At 38.5% G+C, this 19,049-nt stretch overlaps 1 protein-coding gene across 1 annotated transcript in view; it reads left to right on the top strand.

Moving 5' to 3' along the window:
* The first annotated feature begins 308 nt into the window (after positions 1–308).
* Positions 309–19,049, top strand: part of LOC136690754 (growth arrest-specific protein 7-like) — a 55,696-nt gene continuing 36,955 nt past the window's right edge. The window contains exons 1-2 of the mRNA XM_066662716.1: positions 309–742; positions 13,124–13,244. Of these exons, the coding sequence (XP_066518813.1) occupies positions 563–742; positions 13,124–13,244 (301 nt within the window). The 5' untranslated portion in view covers positions 309–562. The remainder of the gene's footprint in view (positions 743–13,123; positions 13,245–19,049) is intronic.

The following is a 19,049-nucleotide window of genomic DNA, read 5'->3' as shown; positions in this document are numbered from 1 at the left end:
TTTGGGAGAACAGTACTTGACTTTGGCCTTGAGTTTTACGGTTAACTGGGAAATACTGCTTTTGTGAAATATAGAACATTTATTTTTAGTTTTTAGTGTGGTAAACAAAAGGTGCAGTCATAGGAGCAACACGCAGTAAGTAAATGGGTGTGTACGTTATATTTGTTTATTTCCCACCTGTTTTCCACTCTCCTGCGCTTTGATTGGCTGCTCAATAGGAGGGAAGCGTATTAGTCTTAAATACTCTCCAATGGCGTGAGAGTGGAGGCGGGAGTAGTCTGTAAACGTGTGGAGTGAAAGGCTGAACGCTGAAAGTCTCTTCAGTGTGTTATGAATGTGAGCTGAGCGAGCGTGTGTGTGTTTGAATGTGTTTTAACACCGCGGTGTGGACACAGTAGTTGAGTAACACAAACGGTGTCCACACAGTCACTGGATTTGAAAGAAGACGGCGGGGTTTTATGTGATAAATGCTACCTTATGTCCGTGAGGAGAGCCCGTATCTGAGTGTTTCTGTGGGGATAAATAATCTAACGTTGTGAGTGAGCGCTCGGAGAAACTGGCCATGTCTGGATCTTTCTGTAAAAGTTTGTACGCCTTCAGCGGGGAGCAGCATCAGCAGGGCTTGAAGTTCGAGGCTGGAGAGATTATCCGAGTCACCCAGGCTCCGTCCGGAGGGTGGTGGGAAGGAGAGAAGGACGGAGTGAAAGGATGGTTTCCCTCAAGTTACGTCCAGGTCATGGAGGTAAGTGTGAATCTGGCTACACAGTGGAGACACGAACTTGTATCTCTACCTCTCCACAGCCATTGTAACTTAACTCATCGATTCTGTTAAAAATGCACTTTCAACACCGAATATAGAAAAAAAACATATTTATCTGCTGAAACTTTGTTAGCGGAGTTACAGGACTGAGTGTAAGAGTTTCATCATAAAACACACACAGTCGTACACTCACATATTCACAGTCATTCAGTCACCAACACGCTCGTTCGTTCACTCCTCCATTCACTTCGTGTCCTATTCGCTCATTCACTCTCTCACTCGGTCAGTTCCTTACGCTCGTGTTCACTTTCACTCATTCACAGTCTATCCCTTCGTTCCTCCCTCCCTCCTTTCTTTCACTCAGTCTCTAACTCACGTATTCACTCATAATACACCAGTCCATTATTTAATTGCTCACTCACACACAGTTATTCTTTCCCTTACACACACTGACTCTGTCAAATGCATTCAGGCTGTCACTCAGTTTTTCTCTCGTAAAATCATGCAGTCACACAACCAATCGATAGCTCACACTTTCTCACACACACACACGCACACTCATACATTCAGCCAGTCATTCTATCTTTAACTCTCTGATTCATACATTCAGCCAGTCACTGACTCATGTTAAACAGTGTACTTCACTAGGGGTGTTTTTCAGTGCTTTGCATCACTGACACTGTTTAGCACAGAATTATTAAATACACTAAATGTGTTAAACAGACATCCATGCTAATGGCACGTGGAAATTAGACTTCTTTACTTCAAATATATTAAAAAAAGAAAAAAGGTTTTGAGATATGGGTGGGACTTTGAAAACCACTTGGTCTGTCAATACATCTCAGTGAAAATAACTAACTGGGGAAAAGGGAGCAAAAATGTCTTCCCGTGATTTTTAAGAATATTTGGATGAGGCACATTCCTGAATATAGAATGTGTCCGATTTTAAAATATTGAATAGATATAAAGACGTTGAGGTGACAGTTAAGGAAGGGTAACATCTATTTCACAGCATGTAATGGAAGATTACGGAAAAATAAGTTGAATTTGTGAGAAGTTAAATGGATACAAACAAGAAATTAATAACAACAACTGTGAAAAAAATCTAACTTTTACCTTTTTATTTACATTTATCAAAGTATATATGAATGTAATGGACACAGTTGACACTGCAGTTGTTGAATCACACTCACCCTGTTAACTGAAAGCCTATTAGTTTGTAACCTTAACAAGATTATTTGACAGGTCTCAGATTCACTATTGTAGTGCTTCAGACTGGGAAATATATGCAGGAAAATGTGAGCCTGGGGCTACAAGTTATTTACAGCTGTTTTTATCCAGGCTTTCACATTTGCAACTTGTTTTGAATTAGCGAGACAGACACAAATGGATGAAGAGAGATACACCGTCTAAAACCCATCCAGCAACTTTCTCCAACTCTATCAAAATCTCCCAGAAATGATCAGAAGGAAGTAAGGACTGGGGCCCAGACAAATTCTCTTGTGGATTTGTCTGTCCTATCTGATAAGCTTAGCTTGTCTCCACGCTTTGCTAAGGCTTCCACATTCCACAGCTATCCTGTCTGCCAGGTCAACTTCTCTGCCATATTTCATAACGTATCAGTCATAAACCACTGAATCTGTTTCTTTAAGGCTGAGGTGCTGTTGGACCAATCAGATCCTCAAGACAGATTGTAATAATTAATGTCACTGAAACACAAATGCTCATGCAGGAAAATGTATTGCTTTGTTTTGTGCATTTGCTTCTGAAGACGTAGATAAGTAGTTACATTTGCACCAAATTGAGTTTGGCCCAAGGTCACAGAAAACCACACATTGGCTGTAAGATTGAAAGCAGTCAGCAAGAAGGGGAATTGATTCATGGCTCAACTAGTGAACTGACACATTTAAAAAGTTCCCAGAGTTGTGTAATTAGAGTAGTGTAGATTAAACCACGTAAAACAGATAGTAGGTTGGGAAATATGCTGATAAATGACATCTTAGCTTATTGTAAGTTTTGTAAGAATGACCCTTCCAAATAACAATGGCTTTTGTTGCCCTGGGTGACCAGGTATTATCTGGAGGACACAGGACTTCTTTGGCTCCATCTGTTCACACTCTAATACATTGTTTAAAAATGTTTTATTTATTTATTATCATTTATTATATTATTATTTTGAAAGTTCAGTGCCCTTTGTGACATTTTCAACAATAAAATTGTGGTGTTTTATTATTAAAAAAAAAAAAAAAAATATATATATATATATATATATATAATTTTGTAAAATGTGGCACTGCTTTTTTTGTCTTTGTTTTAAAAAAAAAAGCAGCATTCACCCACCTCTTTTAGACAGTAATATTAGTGCATTATAATAAAACGTATATTAAGTATTAGAAATAACAGTGGCTCGTAAGAGTTTACAGAGCAGAAGTAGTGCCCCTTTCATAGTATCTTCAACACAAGTACTGAAACCTGCAGTGTAAATGGGAAAAGGAACCAAAAAGGAAACAGTAAGTCATGCCCATCCAAATGACTCAGAACTCGAGTTTTGAGCTGATGAAGTTTGAAATATGTTCCGCTTTGTGCTCTGAGCATCATGTCCTGTCCTTCATGAAGGAAAGCAGAGATTCATGGAGTAATCTTGGAAGGATCAAGTCACAATGTTCAGATCATGTGTGGTCTTCATGGTAGATACACAGTGTATCAGATAACAGTGTTTTTTGTGTGTGTACGTCTGTGTGCGTGTGCATTTTAGGTTCATTGGTGGTTTATTGGGTGAGGTTAACCACTTTCATGTAAAGACAGGAAGAAGACCAAAAGTGTTTCTCTGATTTGAAGCGACACGGTGAAGTAATTTAGTGACAGCTCTCCAAGCCTGTTCAGCTGGGTCACCCCGACAGCGTTAAATAATCTGACAAGAACCCAGGAAATATTCTGTAGGCCATGCCAATGAAAGTGACAAACTCAATGCGGCCATGACGCTAAGCGGCCAATTATCTCTGTTAGCAAACAAAACTGGGCCGATTTGCTTGGCAACTGCAGCGGTAGGAGTGCTAAGAATTTCCATTTGGTGATGCAAACTGTGAATCCATTTATTCAATAGGCAGAAACTAAAGCTCTGCCCATGATTGTAGTTGCTGTACATTCAGTAAAGAAAGAAGTGTTGTTAGTTTGTAAGGGATGTTTTAATATACTGTGGAAAAGTCCAACTCTACCCTTCATTTCCAATCCCAATGGCCTTAAAGGAAATTAAATGTGTAAAATAAACAAAACATGTTTCTTCTAACAACACCCTGCGCGTTCACAACTATCTCCATCATATAAATGGAACTTAATGATTTCATCTTGGAGAGACACTGGAAGTTCAAAGGCTTCAGAAAATAACCCCAGGTGCTGTGAGTAGAGGACTCAGCACTGTGGGTCTGAAAGGACGTGTCGTCATCAAAACAAATGATGACAAACTCCAAAAATAAGTAAAGAAGCTGCTTATGTTGTTTCCTCTCAGTGTAAAGTGTTCTTAGGTTGGTGAAATGTATTATACAAGTTGAATTATTATTTTTAAAATTAGCCCAGACCTATAGGTTAATAATAAAAAGAAAGAATTTGCTTGTGAGAAGCAGAATATTTGAAATCTCCATCTCTGCCTCTTCCCAAATCTCAGAAATCTTAAATATTAGAAACATTGTGAAAAGTTTTGTTATATTTCTTATATAGATGTACTATAGTGTTCAGTATGAATATTGTGATACACATGAATGACACATAACATAAGTGAAGATCAAAGGGGGAATTCTGAGGAAATTTCACATGCTAGTTGTTGGTGTGAGCATATTTCTCCACATCTGCCTGTGAGATCCTCAGCTTGGTTAGATAGCTACAAGTTTCTCTTTTATTAATAGTCAACGTAGTTGTAAGTTTTAGCCCTGGTTTGGAAAGTCACAGCTCTCAGTTTCCCCTTTTCTCTGAATGTAAGTTGTGGGTGCTGTGGTAATTAATTTTTACTCTGACATGTATGTGAAATTTCCCTCCATGCCCCCACCCTCAGTGCCCTATGGTGCTCAAAAGGCCCTGACTGATTTCAAGAAGCTGGTAATTGACGCCTTACTGTTCGGAATTTGCAAGTCTAGTCACTAACATGCTCCTGTGAGTAGTGGCAGCATGAGGAAATTCTGTTTTTAGCTCATTGCTTCAGCATCAGAGGACCCAACAACAGTAGCTTCTTTTTACGAGCTACATACACGCAGTTACTCAGTGCTTTTTAGGAAAGGGAACTGTGTGAGATTGTGGTTACAGATGTTTCCACAGGTGGTTACCACCAAACGTGACTTGAACATACCTTTTATAAAGCTTGTTGAGTTTTAGAAAAGGACTATAAATCCTTAAAGGTTTAGGTAGATTTTCTATTTCTGTACTAGTTCAGGGTGGCACACGACTCCAGGGACCTGGGGTTGTAGGTTCAAATTCCGCTCTGGGAGGAGTTTGGTGTGTTCTCTCTGCGTGGGTTTCCTCTGGGTGCTCCGGTTTCCTCCATAGTCCAAAAAACACACGCTGGTAGGTGGATTGGTTACTCAAAAGTGTACACAGGTGTGAGTGAATGTGTGAGTGAGGGTCACCCTTTGAAGGACTGGTGCCCCCTCCAGGGTGTGTTCCCTGGCTGGAACACACCCTGGAGGGGGTGACAGTCCTTTGCAGGGCCACACACACTCACACACACCAATGGACATTTTTCAGCAGCAAATCCACCAACAAATGTGTGTTTTTGGACCATGGGAGGAAACTGGAGCGTGTGGAGGGAACCCATACAAACACAGGGAGGACACACCAAACTCCTCACAGGAGTGGGACTCGAACCCACAACACCAGGTCATCGGAGCTGTGTGACTGCGACACTACCCACTGTTTCAAATCTTGACATAGTGTTAAACATGCCCTTTAAAACAATTGTATTTCACAATGGGCATCTGTGGTCTTATGCTTAGAGAAGCAGACCTGGGACTTGAAGGGTTCTGATTCAATTCCCACAACTGGTAGGAAAATGGGGGCAGCCGTGGCCTTGAGGTTAGAGAAGTGAGAGGGTCGCCTATTCAATTCCCAGGACCGGCAAGGAAAAATTAATTCACAGTTTAAGTAAAGAGGCCTAACTCCCAAATTGATCCCCAGGCGCAGAGGTGGTTGTGTGTGTGTTCACTGCCCCTAGAGTTTGTGAAGAATTGCTCACTAGTGTGTGTTTGTGTGTTCACTAACACAGATGGCTCAAATGCAAAGAAGCAATTACCCCAAGGGGATCAATAAAGGTGTTTCTTCTTCTATAAAAATTGAGGGCAGTGTGAGTGAAGGAACAATGCTGTCTTGTCCTTAAATGTCAACAGCCGAGGAGCCCTTAAGCAAGTGACCTAACACCCAACAGCTCCCTGGGCACTCACTCCAGATGTGTGTTCACTGCCCCTAGTGCACTAGTGTGTGTGTGCATGTGTTCTTTGCTACGGATGAGTTAAATGTGGAAGATGCATTTCGCTGTACACTGTAAACTGACACATAACATTGCACATTTTAATTTTATTCACACTTCATATCCGCAGATTATCAGAAGTTGCATATACATTTATAAAACCATTTATCTGTTGATCTCCCAAAGATGTAGAGACCCGGTGCTGTTGTAAATTTTAATAAATTTCCAGGCATTCATATTTTATAAGCATCAGTTAAACTGTTCAGCACACTACTATCTCTCTTTATGTGTCTCTCAGATCTTTGTCAGCTGAATGGGCAACTGAGGACATGCTCAGATTTTGTTAATCACTCAAAACAACAGCTAATCATATTAACGTGTTTGTTTAGTTCTCTTTGTTTAAATGTCATTTCTCACTCGAAAAACTTTTCAGAGAGAAGATGTGGGGGGGCTTATGAAAGCACAGAGGAGCATGGTTTTGTTCAGCATTTAGTTTGTTACCTGGGATTGGTATAAATTTCATAGCCTAATTTATTGATCACGATTTTATCTTAAATGTACTTTCTCTTTTAGAAGCAGTAGTTAAATACCCCAAACTCTGCATGAACACTGTTTGAAATCTACAAGGGTTTAAAAATTCTGGTGGAGTCGGAAGGGTTAATAAAAGACATCACTAAAAGGCATGATGAACATACACTTTAGTAATCAGTTTATTCAGATTAATCCTATAAGTTACACCACACTTTTCTCAGAATTGCTAATAACTCCAGCTTTTTAAAGTTAAAATGGGAGTAATTGCAGAAGGATTTAAATGATCTATAGGAAATGCTAAGTGTGCTGAGACACTTGCCCTGGACTATTTATGCTGACCTGAATCTTCTGGCTGGGACTGAAGATAAAAGGAGTCCAAAGAGGGGGATTTTCTAAAGGGTAACTTTCATTTCCAGGCGGTTGTGTTGCTAATAGCTGGACTCGATACTCCCTTAAAGTATATTACATTAGAGATATAACAGCGGGGGTTGTGAGCTATTTATTTGCAAAATGTGTAACACTCAACTGCAACTATTTTTAAATTGTGGTTTAATTTGCGGTGGCATGGTGGTGCAGCAGCTAGTGTCGCAGTCACACAGCTCCAGGGACCTGGAGGGTGTGGGTTTGAGTCCCGCTCCGGGTGACTGTCTGTGAGGAGTTTGGTGTGTTCTCCCCGTGTCCGGATGGGTTTCCTCCCGGTGCTCCGGTTTCCTCCCACAGTCCAAAAACACACGTTGGTAGGTGGATTGGCGACTCAAAAGTGTCCATGAGTGACATTACAAGTTTCCTTGTAAAGGACTAGCACCCCCTCCAGGGTGTATTCCCGCCTTGCACCCAATGATTCCAGGTATGGACCCACCATGACCCTGATGTCAGGACCGGGCGGACTGATGGAGGCGGACGCACACGCTATAACACAATGACTTTATTTATAACAAAAGGTAACAAAAAGAGATAGACAGACCTGTATAACTAGACAGGATACTTAGACAAAGAAAGACCTAGACAGCATGACTTGGACAGACAGAGAGGGAACTGGACAGAGAAACCAAGACAAAGAGAGCTAAACAGACAGAGAAAGCTAAAGAGACTAACATGGACAAAGAGCTAAACAGAGACTTAGAGAGAGCTATACAGAGACCTCTGTGCTTTTATCAGAGATCTAGACATGGAGAGGCAGATATAGAGAAACCTAAATTGAGTAAAGACATAAACAGACTTGAGACAAGAGAAATACAAACAGACAAACCAAATGAGTACATGAAGCAGAAGGAAGGAATAGACAGACCAGACTGACTGAACTGAAAGGGAAGTGAATCAAAAAGCGAATCAAGGAACAGACGAGACAAACAGACTTGTGACAGACGAGCGAAGGTGGAAAAAAACACCTTCCGGATCAAGCGTGACACCAGAACTGGATAAGCGGTTACAGATAATGAATGAATGAATGAATGGTTTAATTTGCGATTATTGTGGTTGTGATGCCACAGCATTCTTTGGTTGCTTCTAATTGGTCTGAGTCATCCATTGAGAGTTCACAAGCTCTGCGTTATACGGTACCTTTTTTAAAAATTGAATGTATTAAGTCACCATAAATAATAATTGAGACTACATAAAAATTGCAAATTTTCTCTTGCAAAAGGAAATTTAATCTTTCAGTTTCACTTTCAATCAACACTGCTTTGCCCGGGAAGAAGAGCTATTATCCTGATTTTATTTGTATAAGAAGTTTGTATGTGCACAGTCTTTTTTGGCAGAAAGCAACAGTTGTTTATGGAAAGATACTTAATGGAGTGAGTAAGTAATTTGATAACTTTTATAATTATTTTATGGTAAAATTTAAATATAACAAAATAGTGATGATGAGTTATTTGACTTATTGGATATTAATAAAGGATGTTCTCCATATTTAGCCTTTCACAGCCTAGCGCTGAGACCCTTATCCTGGATACTCTCCAGCCTTCTGTCCAGATGTTGGAGTCAGGGTCATGGGAGTTCATGTATGCATGGGTCACTTTTCTTTTCCTGAGTCCTGTTTGGCTCTGGAAAGACTGACTCACACACACACACACACACACACACACAACACACACACAAGCAATGCTAGCACCCTGGATAAGGAGCTTTTTCATAAGTGCCTGTCGAACGTAGTTTTTGGGTTTAATGGAGTTCTAGATTCAGGAGACAAGAAGTGACTCATGGTCCTGTCTGGTTAAAGAGTAAAAAGAGAGCTTTTGTTTGTTTTTGTTTTTTTTTTTAAATAGAAGATGGCTGACCCATTCAATGCATCTACATTATCAATTAATATTTTTCTGAACAATGCATGGTTTTATCAACCTTTTTGCATAATTCAATGATTTAAATGGTAAATAAAGGGTTTGATTTGTAATGGTTCATGGTAGAGTATCTTACCAAATCTGGTATGGACCTAACTGGCATTCAATGAAAACAAATCAACCTTTTCCAGTTATAGACCAGTACAGCTAATAAAATGGTGTACATTGTTTTAACAGGCATTTATTATTTCAATTATATGCAGATTTGTATAAGGTTCAGAAAATAACACATATCAAAGTTTTCTTTGGGTAAAATTTGTTCTAATTTATTTCCCTTACAAATTCATATCAATTTCTGACTAACTGTTTGCGAGAGAGCTTTAAAAACTATCAAACACTTCAGATTTTGGCTCCGGTCATCTTCACTTTAAACAATTCTGACTCAGTGTTTGAAATTATTTCCCTTGAACAAAGCATTTTACATCTAAGTAGTCTGAATGGCTTTGTTTAATATGGAGATGTTTTGGGAAATTAGTAGAATTTATAAAAAAATATATCTGTATTCAGGCTTATGGTTTGGTAATGACATTGAAAAAGTTTGTATTATGCCATCTTTTGGGAAATTAATCTGATTTCAGCCATTGTTTTAGACAAGCACTATAATTATTTTATCCAGCAGGGTTACTCTAGCTGTTGGTTTTCAGTCTCGAAACCATTATTATTTTAACATTTTCTGTTCCACTTCTCGCTTAGTGGTTGATGAGAAAATGTGTTTTGTTTCTTTGGAAACATTAGATCTTAATATAGACATGTATGTAGACATACCCAAGAATTAAGAGATCAAAGCTTATGGTAGGTAAGAGCTAGATGGACCTTGACCAAAGCTTCAGGTATTTGAAGCATTTGTTGCTTGGGAGCTTGACAGGGACTTGCTGATTTTCCAGGCAGAATTCCAGTAGAAAGCAAGGAAAGCTATGAATCTTTTCCTACACGTACTGGGTCTTGGCATGGGAGCCATGTGTCCTTTTGAGAAGACAATAAATAGCATCCTTCAGGTCTGGCATGTGCACTCTGCATCTTTGATTAATGAGACATTTTGGAACACAGCTAAGCTTTTATTTCAGCAAATCAAGTAGCTAATTATTTAATCTGATGGAATAAATTTATTCTATAGGGCCCCACCAGAATAAAATAAATTAGGTCAGTTTCAAGTGTTAGCAGGAAAAAAAAGACAGCTGACTTAATGATAAACTTATTCCTAAACCTTAGTGACTGATATCCAATGGCTGCAATCGGTGTGTCTTTTTTGAGCTCCACAGAATCTGTGCTTTAAACATATGTAAGTAGCTAGAGGCAAATCTGATATCCGCAGTGTGGACTGTCCAAAGGCAGTGGAGTTGTAAGTTAGCCATCTGGAGCTGTGCATTATTGAACATTACATATGCCAGCCCAAGCTGGCAAAGTGATGTTTAGCCTGTTTAAGTGATTTCATCCTTATACCACACAGGGAATATGAGTAAAGGCCTGTTAAGGAGGAAACATAACAAGTTTTAATTTGTGTTTGATATTTTGCCCACCACTAATGGCTTAGACAACTTCTTATGGAAAGTCATCTCTCATATTACCCCAGCATTAAAATGTTTGGAGTGTTGTTACTTCAACATAAGGAAATGCATGGTTTGGAAAATTTCAGTAGTGATTTTCTTTCAATATAAAGCAGCTGCTTGACTTTAGCAACAAGTGGTTTGAACATGCTACTCAAACATAAGGCAAATTGTATATAACATTGACAAAATGATGTCTTAAATGTCATAACTGAATGAATGAATGAATGACTGATATAATGTTTGATGCTATGATAACTACTAAACATCAGTGTTCAATTAAAATTCAGTGAAGTCCAGTTGCTAAAATACGTTCCCAGCCGAGTTCCAAAGCTCATCATCTTATAGTGCCTTTTACGTTTCTGCTTTTATTTAAGGTGACGTTTTCAGAACACACTGGTTTTGAACTGGCTAAAGGAGGAATGAGAATACACTGCTCTGTTCATTCATCTTTAAACCTTTCATGCATTAGCTGTCTTTATTTTGGAGCTAGCCATTTTGTTATATTTGCCTTTTTCCACCAACATGGAACAGGTTCAGTTCCTGTTCACAAACATAATTTGGAACTGTTTGCCATGTTTCCACCAACATAAACTGGTTCCCGAACCAGAAAAGTTGATTTCCAGCTAAAACTAAAGTATAGGAGTTCTTCAGTGTAAACACTGATGGTGTGTGTGAGTGTGACAAGCTAAAGAAGCTGCAAAAAGAACAGTGAGCTTCAAATAGTGTTATCGCCCAGTGGAGCTGGACAGGGTCATTAGCAAAGTATTATCTATATAAGTAAATGGAAATAAAAACAGGAAAGTGCTCTGTTTGTGTGTTTTCTGGGTCTGTGTCAAGCGAAGCATGAGGTGTGTTGACTACTTTTCTCTGCTGTTCATAATCACAGAAGGACAGCTTGCAATATTTACATGTGTATCATTTATCGCTACGACCTGAAATCGTTGTAAACACGGGACCTTTTCCTAACCCTCTCTATTTTGTCTATGGCTCTGACACTGGTGCTGAATTCAGCCACAGCGATGCTGGAACAGAGCAACCACCCAATGTCCCCTGCAATGTTCAGTTTGACTGGCACAGCTGAGAGAAGCTATGCTCATGATTAACCAAAAGAAAAGTGCTTTAGAAATTTCTAGAACTTTCATTGATTTTATGCAAATTGGGTCACAGATCCAAATAGAGCAATCACTCCTTCCTTGTCTGGACCAGGGTCCACCATTTGATGATGTCTGGTGTAATTAGGTTTTGTGATCTCAAACAGCATGATACTGACATGTTAATAATAATAATCCCTTATGACAACTGTGTGTATATGGCACTGTTAGGCTAATGTTATGTAGCGAGGTGAAGGAAAATGTTACTCACCCTCTGTCCTTGGAAAACTTTAAGGATGTTACTCTGGATAAAGTGACTATTTTTTTAATGATGTTACTCCAAATAAGACAAAGAATGGTTTGGCGAAAACCATTAGTAATGGCAGTCCATCATAAGGTCGCTACTAACCTGATTTATCCGACTTAGGCTTAGATCATGGGAAACAGAATTATGTCATTGGCTGAGCTACTGGAACATTCTTCCTCAGTGGGAGCATTGATATGTCTTTCTGTGTGCTACTGTTCACAGGGAATCTCAGGGGAAATGGGCTTGGTCTTGGGCTTAGGCCACTATGGCTTTGACTTTGTGCCAATAAGTGACATCACATAAAGATCAATAACGCAGACAAGCAAAATGGTGGAAAAAGGTGTTTCAGGATCTGTTCCATGCATTCATATATAGTATCTCTGTTCAATCCCGGTCCTCATCATGTTCACTTCTCTGTATAGATGCTAGATGTATAATTTAGTGTCTTGGAAAGGAGAGCGAAGACTTCTGGCATTCCTCAGACATTTTCAGCATTCTCAACTGGAGCAAATTATGGATGGGAAAACCTCTATGAGCTCAGCTTTAGAAAAAAACATGGCCAACAACCGCAACTTAAATGCAGTGAGGTGGGCTGAGTCCAAAACCAGAAGCAGAAAACAACAGTGGGCAAATTCCTGGCTGTTTCTTTTTACTATGTTATGATTTCTTACAACAAAAGTAACAGTCTTTGGACATTGTCACGTGATGAAGTGGACAAATGTCCCTTAGAAAAATGAACCCTTAGTCAGGATATTACTTTTGGTTTGAAGTGATATATAAAAATATAGTTCTGTAATGAGAAATATAATTGATAAATTATATTTATCAATTATATTATACTTTATATAATTATTTATATAATGTCAGCTTTTCTTTCAGCTGATGTGGTTTTTTTTTCAGATAATGTATAAAATGTTTGTATTTTCTTTTCCCAAAATAGTGTGTTCATGCAGCATTAACTTTTTATTATTAACTTTTTATTATTTTGTTATTATTATTATTATTATTATTATTACCTTCAATTGTTTCAGGAAAGCAAATAAGAAATGACACTTTTGTTATTCCTGATTAGAAGCCTGAGCTTCTTTCTCTGTTAATCTAGAAGTCTGTGTCCATGAGTGTGTTGCCTGGTGAAGATCCGTGCCAAAGCCCCCTGCCCAAAGACTGGAAGAGCTACATGTCTCCACAAGGGAGGAGATACTACGTCAACACTGTAAGCAACGGTGAGCATGTCAGAACTTTCTTTCCCCCCATAATGCAACAAATTAAATGGATGATTAAATATTATATATAGAAATAAAGAATAAAGAAAATTATAAATATAAAAGTTGTAAAGTTTTCTGTTTTTCTGTGGACTCTAGGTGAGATTTCTGTCATGTGTTCTGTCATTTTTATTATTACTGATTAATGTATAGAATAATTCTTATGAATATAATTTGAATTATGATTTGTTTTATTTCAGTATTATTTTAATTTCAGTTCAGGTTTTTTCTGAATACTTAATTTTAACTGCTGATTGCTGGTTAGAAGGTGCTATATTTATCTTGGTAGTGTAGTTGTGATTGAGTGCAATATTTTAAATAAATCAAATATTTGCTTGAAATATTGGCTATATATTGTGTTTCCTTATCTTATATTGCATATACCTTCTATATAGCAATGTGTTATTTTAGGGTCAGGCAGAAGGCATAATTAACGACTGGCCTGCTCCTGTTTCCAAAGCCCCAGCATGCAGTGCACTATGATCGTGTTTGGCTGGTACAGCTTGGCCTCAGTGGATCAGAGGCTTGCTGCAGATATCTCCTGCTCGCCACGGATTGTCTCAAAACAATTTGCATTGTTTCTAGCCAAAGCCGCTCTTCAGTGTATGGCGCTCCTTCTCTCTCCACCCACAATACGTCCATCTGTGCATTCTCCAGAGGCCTGAAAGAGGAAAATAATTACCAAGGCTGTAATTTCAGTTTTGGCTTTTCAATTTGATGTTCCTACTGTACATTTAATTGCAAGTTACTGCGTGTTTTGGAGATATTTATAAGGCATGACATAATGGATATTAATGCTTAGTTCTGTAGCACTGGGTAAAAATATAGCATTAGACAGCTGGTAACTTTGAGCCATTCAAAAACAGGGATAAATGAACCTATGCAACCTCCATAAATAGAATGTTAAAATAACAGCTCATGAAAATTTAGGGACTGGTTGTTATGACTCAGGACTCCCGGTAATGAACGCCTCCCACACCAGTAGCTCAGCTTATGAAAGTTAAAGACTTCTTGGTTCCTATTACTTTGACCTGGCACTGGTTTCAGTGGTCCTGACAGCTAAAAACAGCTCATGCTCCACCTTCACATCTGCCAGTAATTCAGGCAGCTGTTCCTTTTAAAGCTAATTCCACTGCGCTTGGTGGAGCTGTTAATGTGAAAACAAGAAAACATACGAAGGCCCTGACCAGTCACTTACACTAATCCTTCACAGTGACTCACGCATGGAATGCACCCGCTATAAATCGTCTAGTCTGTTTAGTCTAAGGTGTTCCATAAGCGTCTTAGGAGATGACTGTTAAAAGGATTTTAAATGAGGTTGGATTCCCAATTACAACACTTTCTGCAAACCTCACAGAAGCTGGATGATCTGCGTTAAGCCTGTCTTTCTCTGCTTCTATAGAACTCGTTCTTTGGGGCTTTTTGTGATATCAAAAGGTCCCTTGTCATTTTGGTGAAGATGTTTCTGATTATGATGTTGTGTTGTTTTATCACCATGGCGATGTGATGAGTGTGTGTTGGTGGGGGGGAGGAGGAGGAGGGGGTTGTGTGGTTTCCTTCCTGTTCTGTGTAGCAACCTTGTGGTTTAGTGGCTTTCTGCCACCCTGGTCTTCTGGTTCTATCAATCGTACCTTAGCAAATGTGGCTAGGACAGACCTTGTGCTGCTCACTGAGGGGAAAGATAAAGTGTCATCTGGAATGAGTTAAAGAATGCCAAAGTGGTTCAGTGGAATGATACCATAGAAGAACCACTTTGAGTTCTTTAAACAAGTTTGTCCATGATTATTTTTTGGGGACATGTTTTGATCCTCGCTTTTTGGAGACATTTATATACACTGAATGATCACCGGATTAGGAACACCTACTTTGTATCTACACTCGCTGTCCATTTTGTCAGCTCCACTGAACATAGGAGCCCTTTGTAGTTCTACAATTACAGATTGTAGTCCATCTGATTCTGTGCATACTTTCTTGTCTCCACTTTACCCTGCTCTTTAATGGTCAGGACCACCGCAGAGCAGTTGTAATTTGGGTAGTGTCTTAATGTGTGTTGTGCTGGTAAGAATGGCTCAGACACAATAGTGCTGCTAGAGTTTTTAAAGCCCTCAGTGTCACTGCTGTATTCAGAATAGTACACCAACCAAAAATATCTAGCCAACAGTATCCTGTGTTCACTGAGGTGCTAGGGGATGAACAACACAAACTGTGCAACAGATGAGTTTCTCTCTCTGACTTTACATCTACAAGGAAGACCAATGGAGTAGGCGTGTCTAACAGAGTGGACAGTGAGTGGACACAGCGTTTAAAAACTCAAGCAGCACTGCTGTGTCTGATCCATTCAACACTTAACAACCTTTTAGATCAGAGGATTACGATTAAAGACTATTTGGTACTCTGAAGAGGGGGGTGTGGTGGCAGGGCACAGAAAAAAAAACGTTTGTCTGGCAGAGAAAAATTTAAAAAATGTGTCTTCTAGGGCACTGGAACACGTAGGCAGTCCTCTTTTAATCCTCAAAACGTCAGAAAATGTCACAGCATGTGACAACACACAGCAGAAGTGAGAGCTTATATACTTCACTGTAACCGTTCACTGTAAGCTTAGACAACTAAATTACATAGGTACGTGACAAGTACAGAGAGGCACTGTTGTTAAGTGTGAAATAAATGTTGTTTTTTGAACGGAAAGTTAGGTAGCGAAATTGCCTTCAGTCAGAGAGGAAAAAAAATGGAAGTTTGTAATGGCTTGACTTTGTGCAAATTGTCATGCAGGAACAGCAGGCACCGCAGCGGATGCCATTACAGATGGTGATAAATAAAAGATGGACTTCATGCAACATAACTAGGCCAATATTCATTAGAAGTGGCGGCTCTCATATTCATTACAGATCAGAAGCACATGATATCCTTGCTGTGTTTTCACAGAAAAATCAATCTTGAGTAAACACAAAGTGGGACAATAGTGAGGACAGGAAAACTCGGCCCTGATGCTGACGTAGATCTGTGATAATTAGACTAATATGTTCACTCAGGTGCTTGTTGCTTGGTAACCAACTCTTCCAGTTCAGAGTCGCAGCTTTATAAACGAGCCACAGGCCTTTTTTTTTTCTTTTTCTTTTTTTATTTCACTCTTTCATTACGTATCCAAAAACACTGACGGATTCTGTACAGGCTTTCATCTTTTGCATTGATATGCCTAGTCTTTATGAGGATGAATACCCACAGTATGTAAAGTGGCCCATCGATATTCATGACAGACGTTGGAGAGCGACAGGAGGAATGAGGACAGACTGGGTACAGCGATAGAAAATAGAATAAACCCAATTAAAAGTGCATCAGTGACAAGCTAATTATGGTTGCACAATGTTATTGACATTTTATGAGAGGAAAACATATCTACTGTGTTTTAGCAGACGGAGCGCAATTACGTTATCGTCACTAGTTTAGTCGATTTCTTTCATAGAATTGATTGCCTCATTAGAAACTAGCTCAAAAGAACCGGAGAGGAAGAATCTGGGAATGAATGGCCTTTGATGGCACTGTAGATCACTTCTGAAAGGATCCTGAACTCTTGCAGCCAAATCTCTTTTCCATGCATTTCATTGGAGCTAAACTGATGGCTCGAGCTGAGCTTCCTCCATCGGTAAGCACAGAGAGTCACCCAAGCCTAAAGTTTGCCCATCTAAATAATACAGGTCTGTGAAACAGCAGCTGGTATTTGAGACTTGAAATATAACACATAATCGCATCGATTAAGGTAAACTTTAGCCATAAAGATAATGTTATCGGTGCTGCTTTTAATTTATCCCAGCTTAGTTTTATCTATCATGTTATAGGTGATGTATAGGGATGTATGATTTATATTAGTCCAATGATAACATTGCTTGATAACTGGAATATTTAGGATTAATAATTAGAATAAATAATTTTTCTTATTGGAATAAATGTATTATTTATGTTCAAATGAACAAGTTAAGGCACATTAACATGCAGGAATTTTAGACTGTATTTTTTTTTTAGGCTAACAAATCAGAGAGAGAGCTCCTGTTTCATCTCTTTTTGGGAGCAATATTTACACTGTAGCATTAATTTTCTCCATTAATAATTGTGTCTGATGCTACAGCTCTCCCTGGAATGTTTACTCTTGCTGAGAGTTAACATTTATTTGATTAAAATTTTAAAATCATCAAAACTACTCTGAGATAAGGTACTGTAATGAAATTTAAAATAACTGTTTCCTCTAGCTAGTTGGTGATGCATATCACACTACACAATTATATCCCTCCCAACAAAATACAAGGAAGTACTCACATTTTTAACTTGTTTTTTTTTGTCATTACTTTTTCTAATTGATAGTCATATAAACTAATATAAACATAATTGCATTGTATTGATTTTTACAGTGATTCTTTATTTTACATTGAAATATTCTTAATTCAAAGCTACAGCTTTCAGTTTTTAATCAACAAACACTAACATTTAGTGGATGTTTCCTCACCATTTGGTAGCTTTACGGTCTGTTTGCACTCTAGATAAGGTGTTTATGAAACCCTAGTGTCAATAAGTGAATAAAAAACAAAGGGTCTAACATGCTAGGCTTTCTGTCTCTCTGCTCACGGCAGAGAAATGGCATCTGGTGTTTAGATACTGGAGAGAGACCTCCAAAATCATGCTCAGTATGTGGGTAATATTGAAGCTCTTTCAGTCTGTGTTAGGTTTCATGCAGTTAGCAGTCGCCTGAATTTAGAGTCAGTTCCACCTTCCGTAATCTGAAAGTGCTAAAAAACTAAACAAATTTAGTTACAATTCACTTTTGTGGTAATTAAAACGGTGAATAAAAACTTTCAGACAAGTCAAACATGCCATTCCACCTTAAAATATGCAGAGCTTCTGAACCTGACCAAATCAATGAGAACAGCACTTCCCCAGAATCATTGATGTTGCTTTTAAGAAGGTACAGTGGCATTAGTTATTCATTTATTTATTTTAATTGATTGACAGCCATTATTATTATGGAATTTAGGGTCAGTATGTATTGCAAATTAAACACTAATATTTCACTTCTTTTTGCAAAATAACTATATTAAATTGACACCTGGTAATCCGGCTGTGGTGGCTGGACTGCTAAATGTGAATAATCAAAACATGTAGAAAACATATTTACTGACATTTTACACTACGTTTTACTTTTAATTTACAGGCAAAGTGCTTTTCATTATTTAAGTACAAACACATACATATAAGTGCCTTCTCTATCAAGTCTCTATCAGGACATTTGTGCTGTGTATAATTTTTAGAAGCATTAAAAAGAGGTTTGTTGCCATAGTGGCAGTGCAACTTCAACCAGTGCTTCACATTCCCCTAATAATCACCTGTATTCAGCATTTTGAAACAGTTTGGTTTTTGGTTGAACCAAGCCTCAATTAGACTAATGGCAATATTTAATAATATTTACAACTATGTTGTTGAAGTATAGATAATAAAGTATTAAAAGTTTCACATGCCACCCTCATACAAACTTGTTGCTGAAAAGTCACCACTTCACCAGCTTTACCACTGAGAAATATACAAACAAACTCATTCAAAGTCTATTTGTGCAGCTTATGAAAAGCTCTCTACAGGTTTCAGTTTATTTTAATTTTAGAGAACAGGTCAAGAGTTGGTTTCTCATTTGTCTGTTTCTTCTAAGAAAGATGGCTTGGAGGCCTAATGCAAGCAGGAATTGTTTGGCCTACTGAAGTCCATTTTAAAGCAAACTGAAAATGAGGC

This window comes from Hoplias malabaricus, chromosome 3 (assembly GCF_029633855.1).
Source record: "Hoplias malabaricus isolate fHopMal1 chromosome 3, fHopMal1.hap1, whole genome shotgun sequence".
In the NCBI taxonomy this organism is placed as follows: Eukaryota; Metazoa; Chordata; class Actinopteri; order Characiformes; family Erythrinidae; genus Hoplias; species Hoplias malabaricus.
Note: the sequence above shows the minus strand (reverse complement) of the source record. Positions and strands in the feature narration are given on the sequence as shown.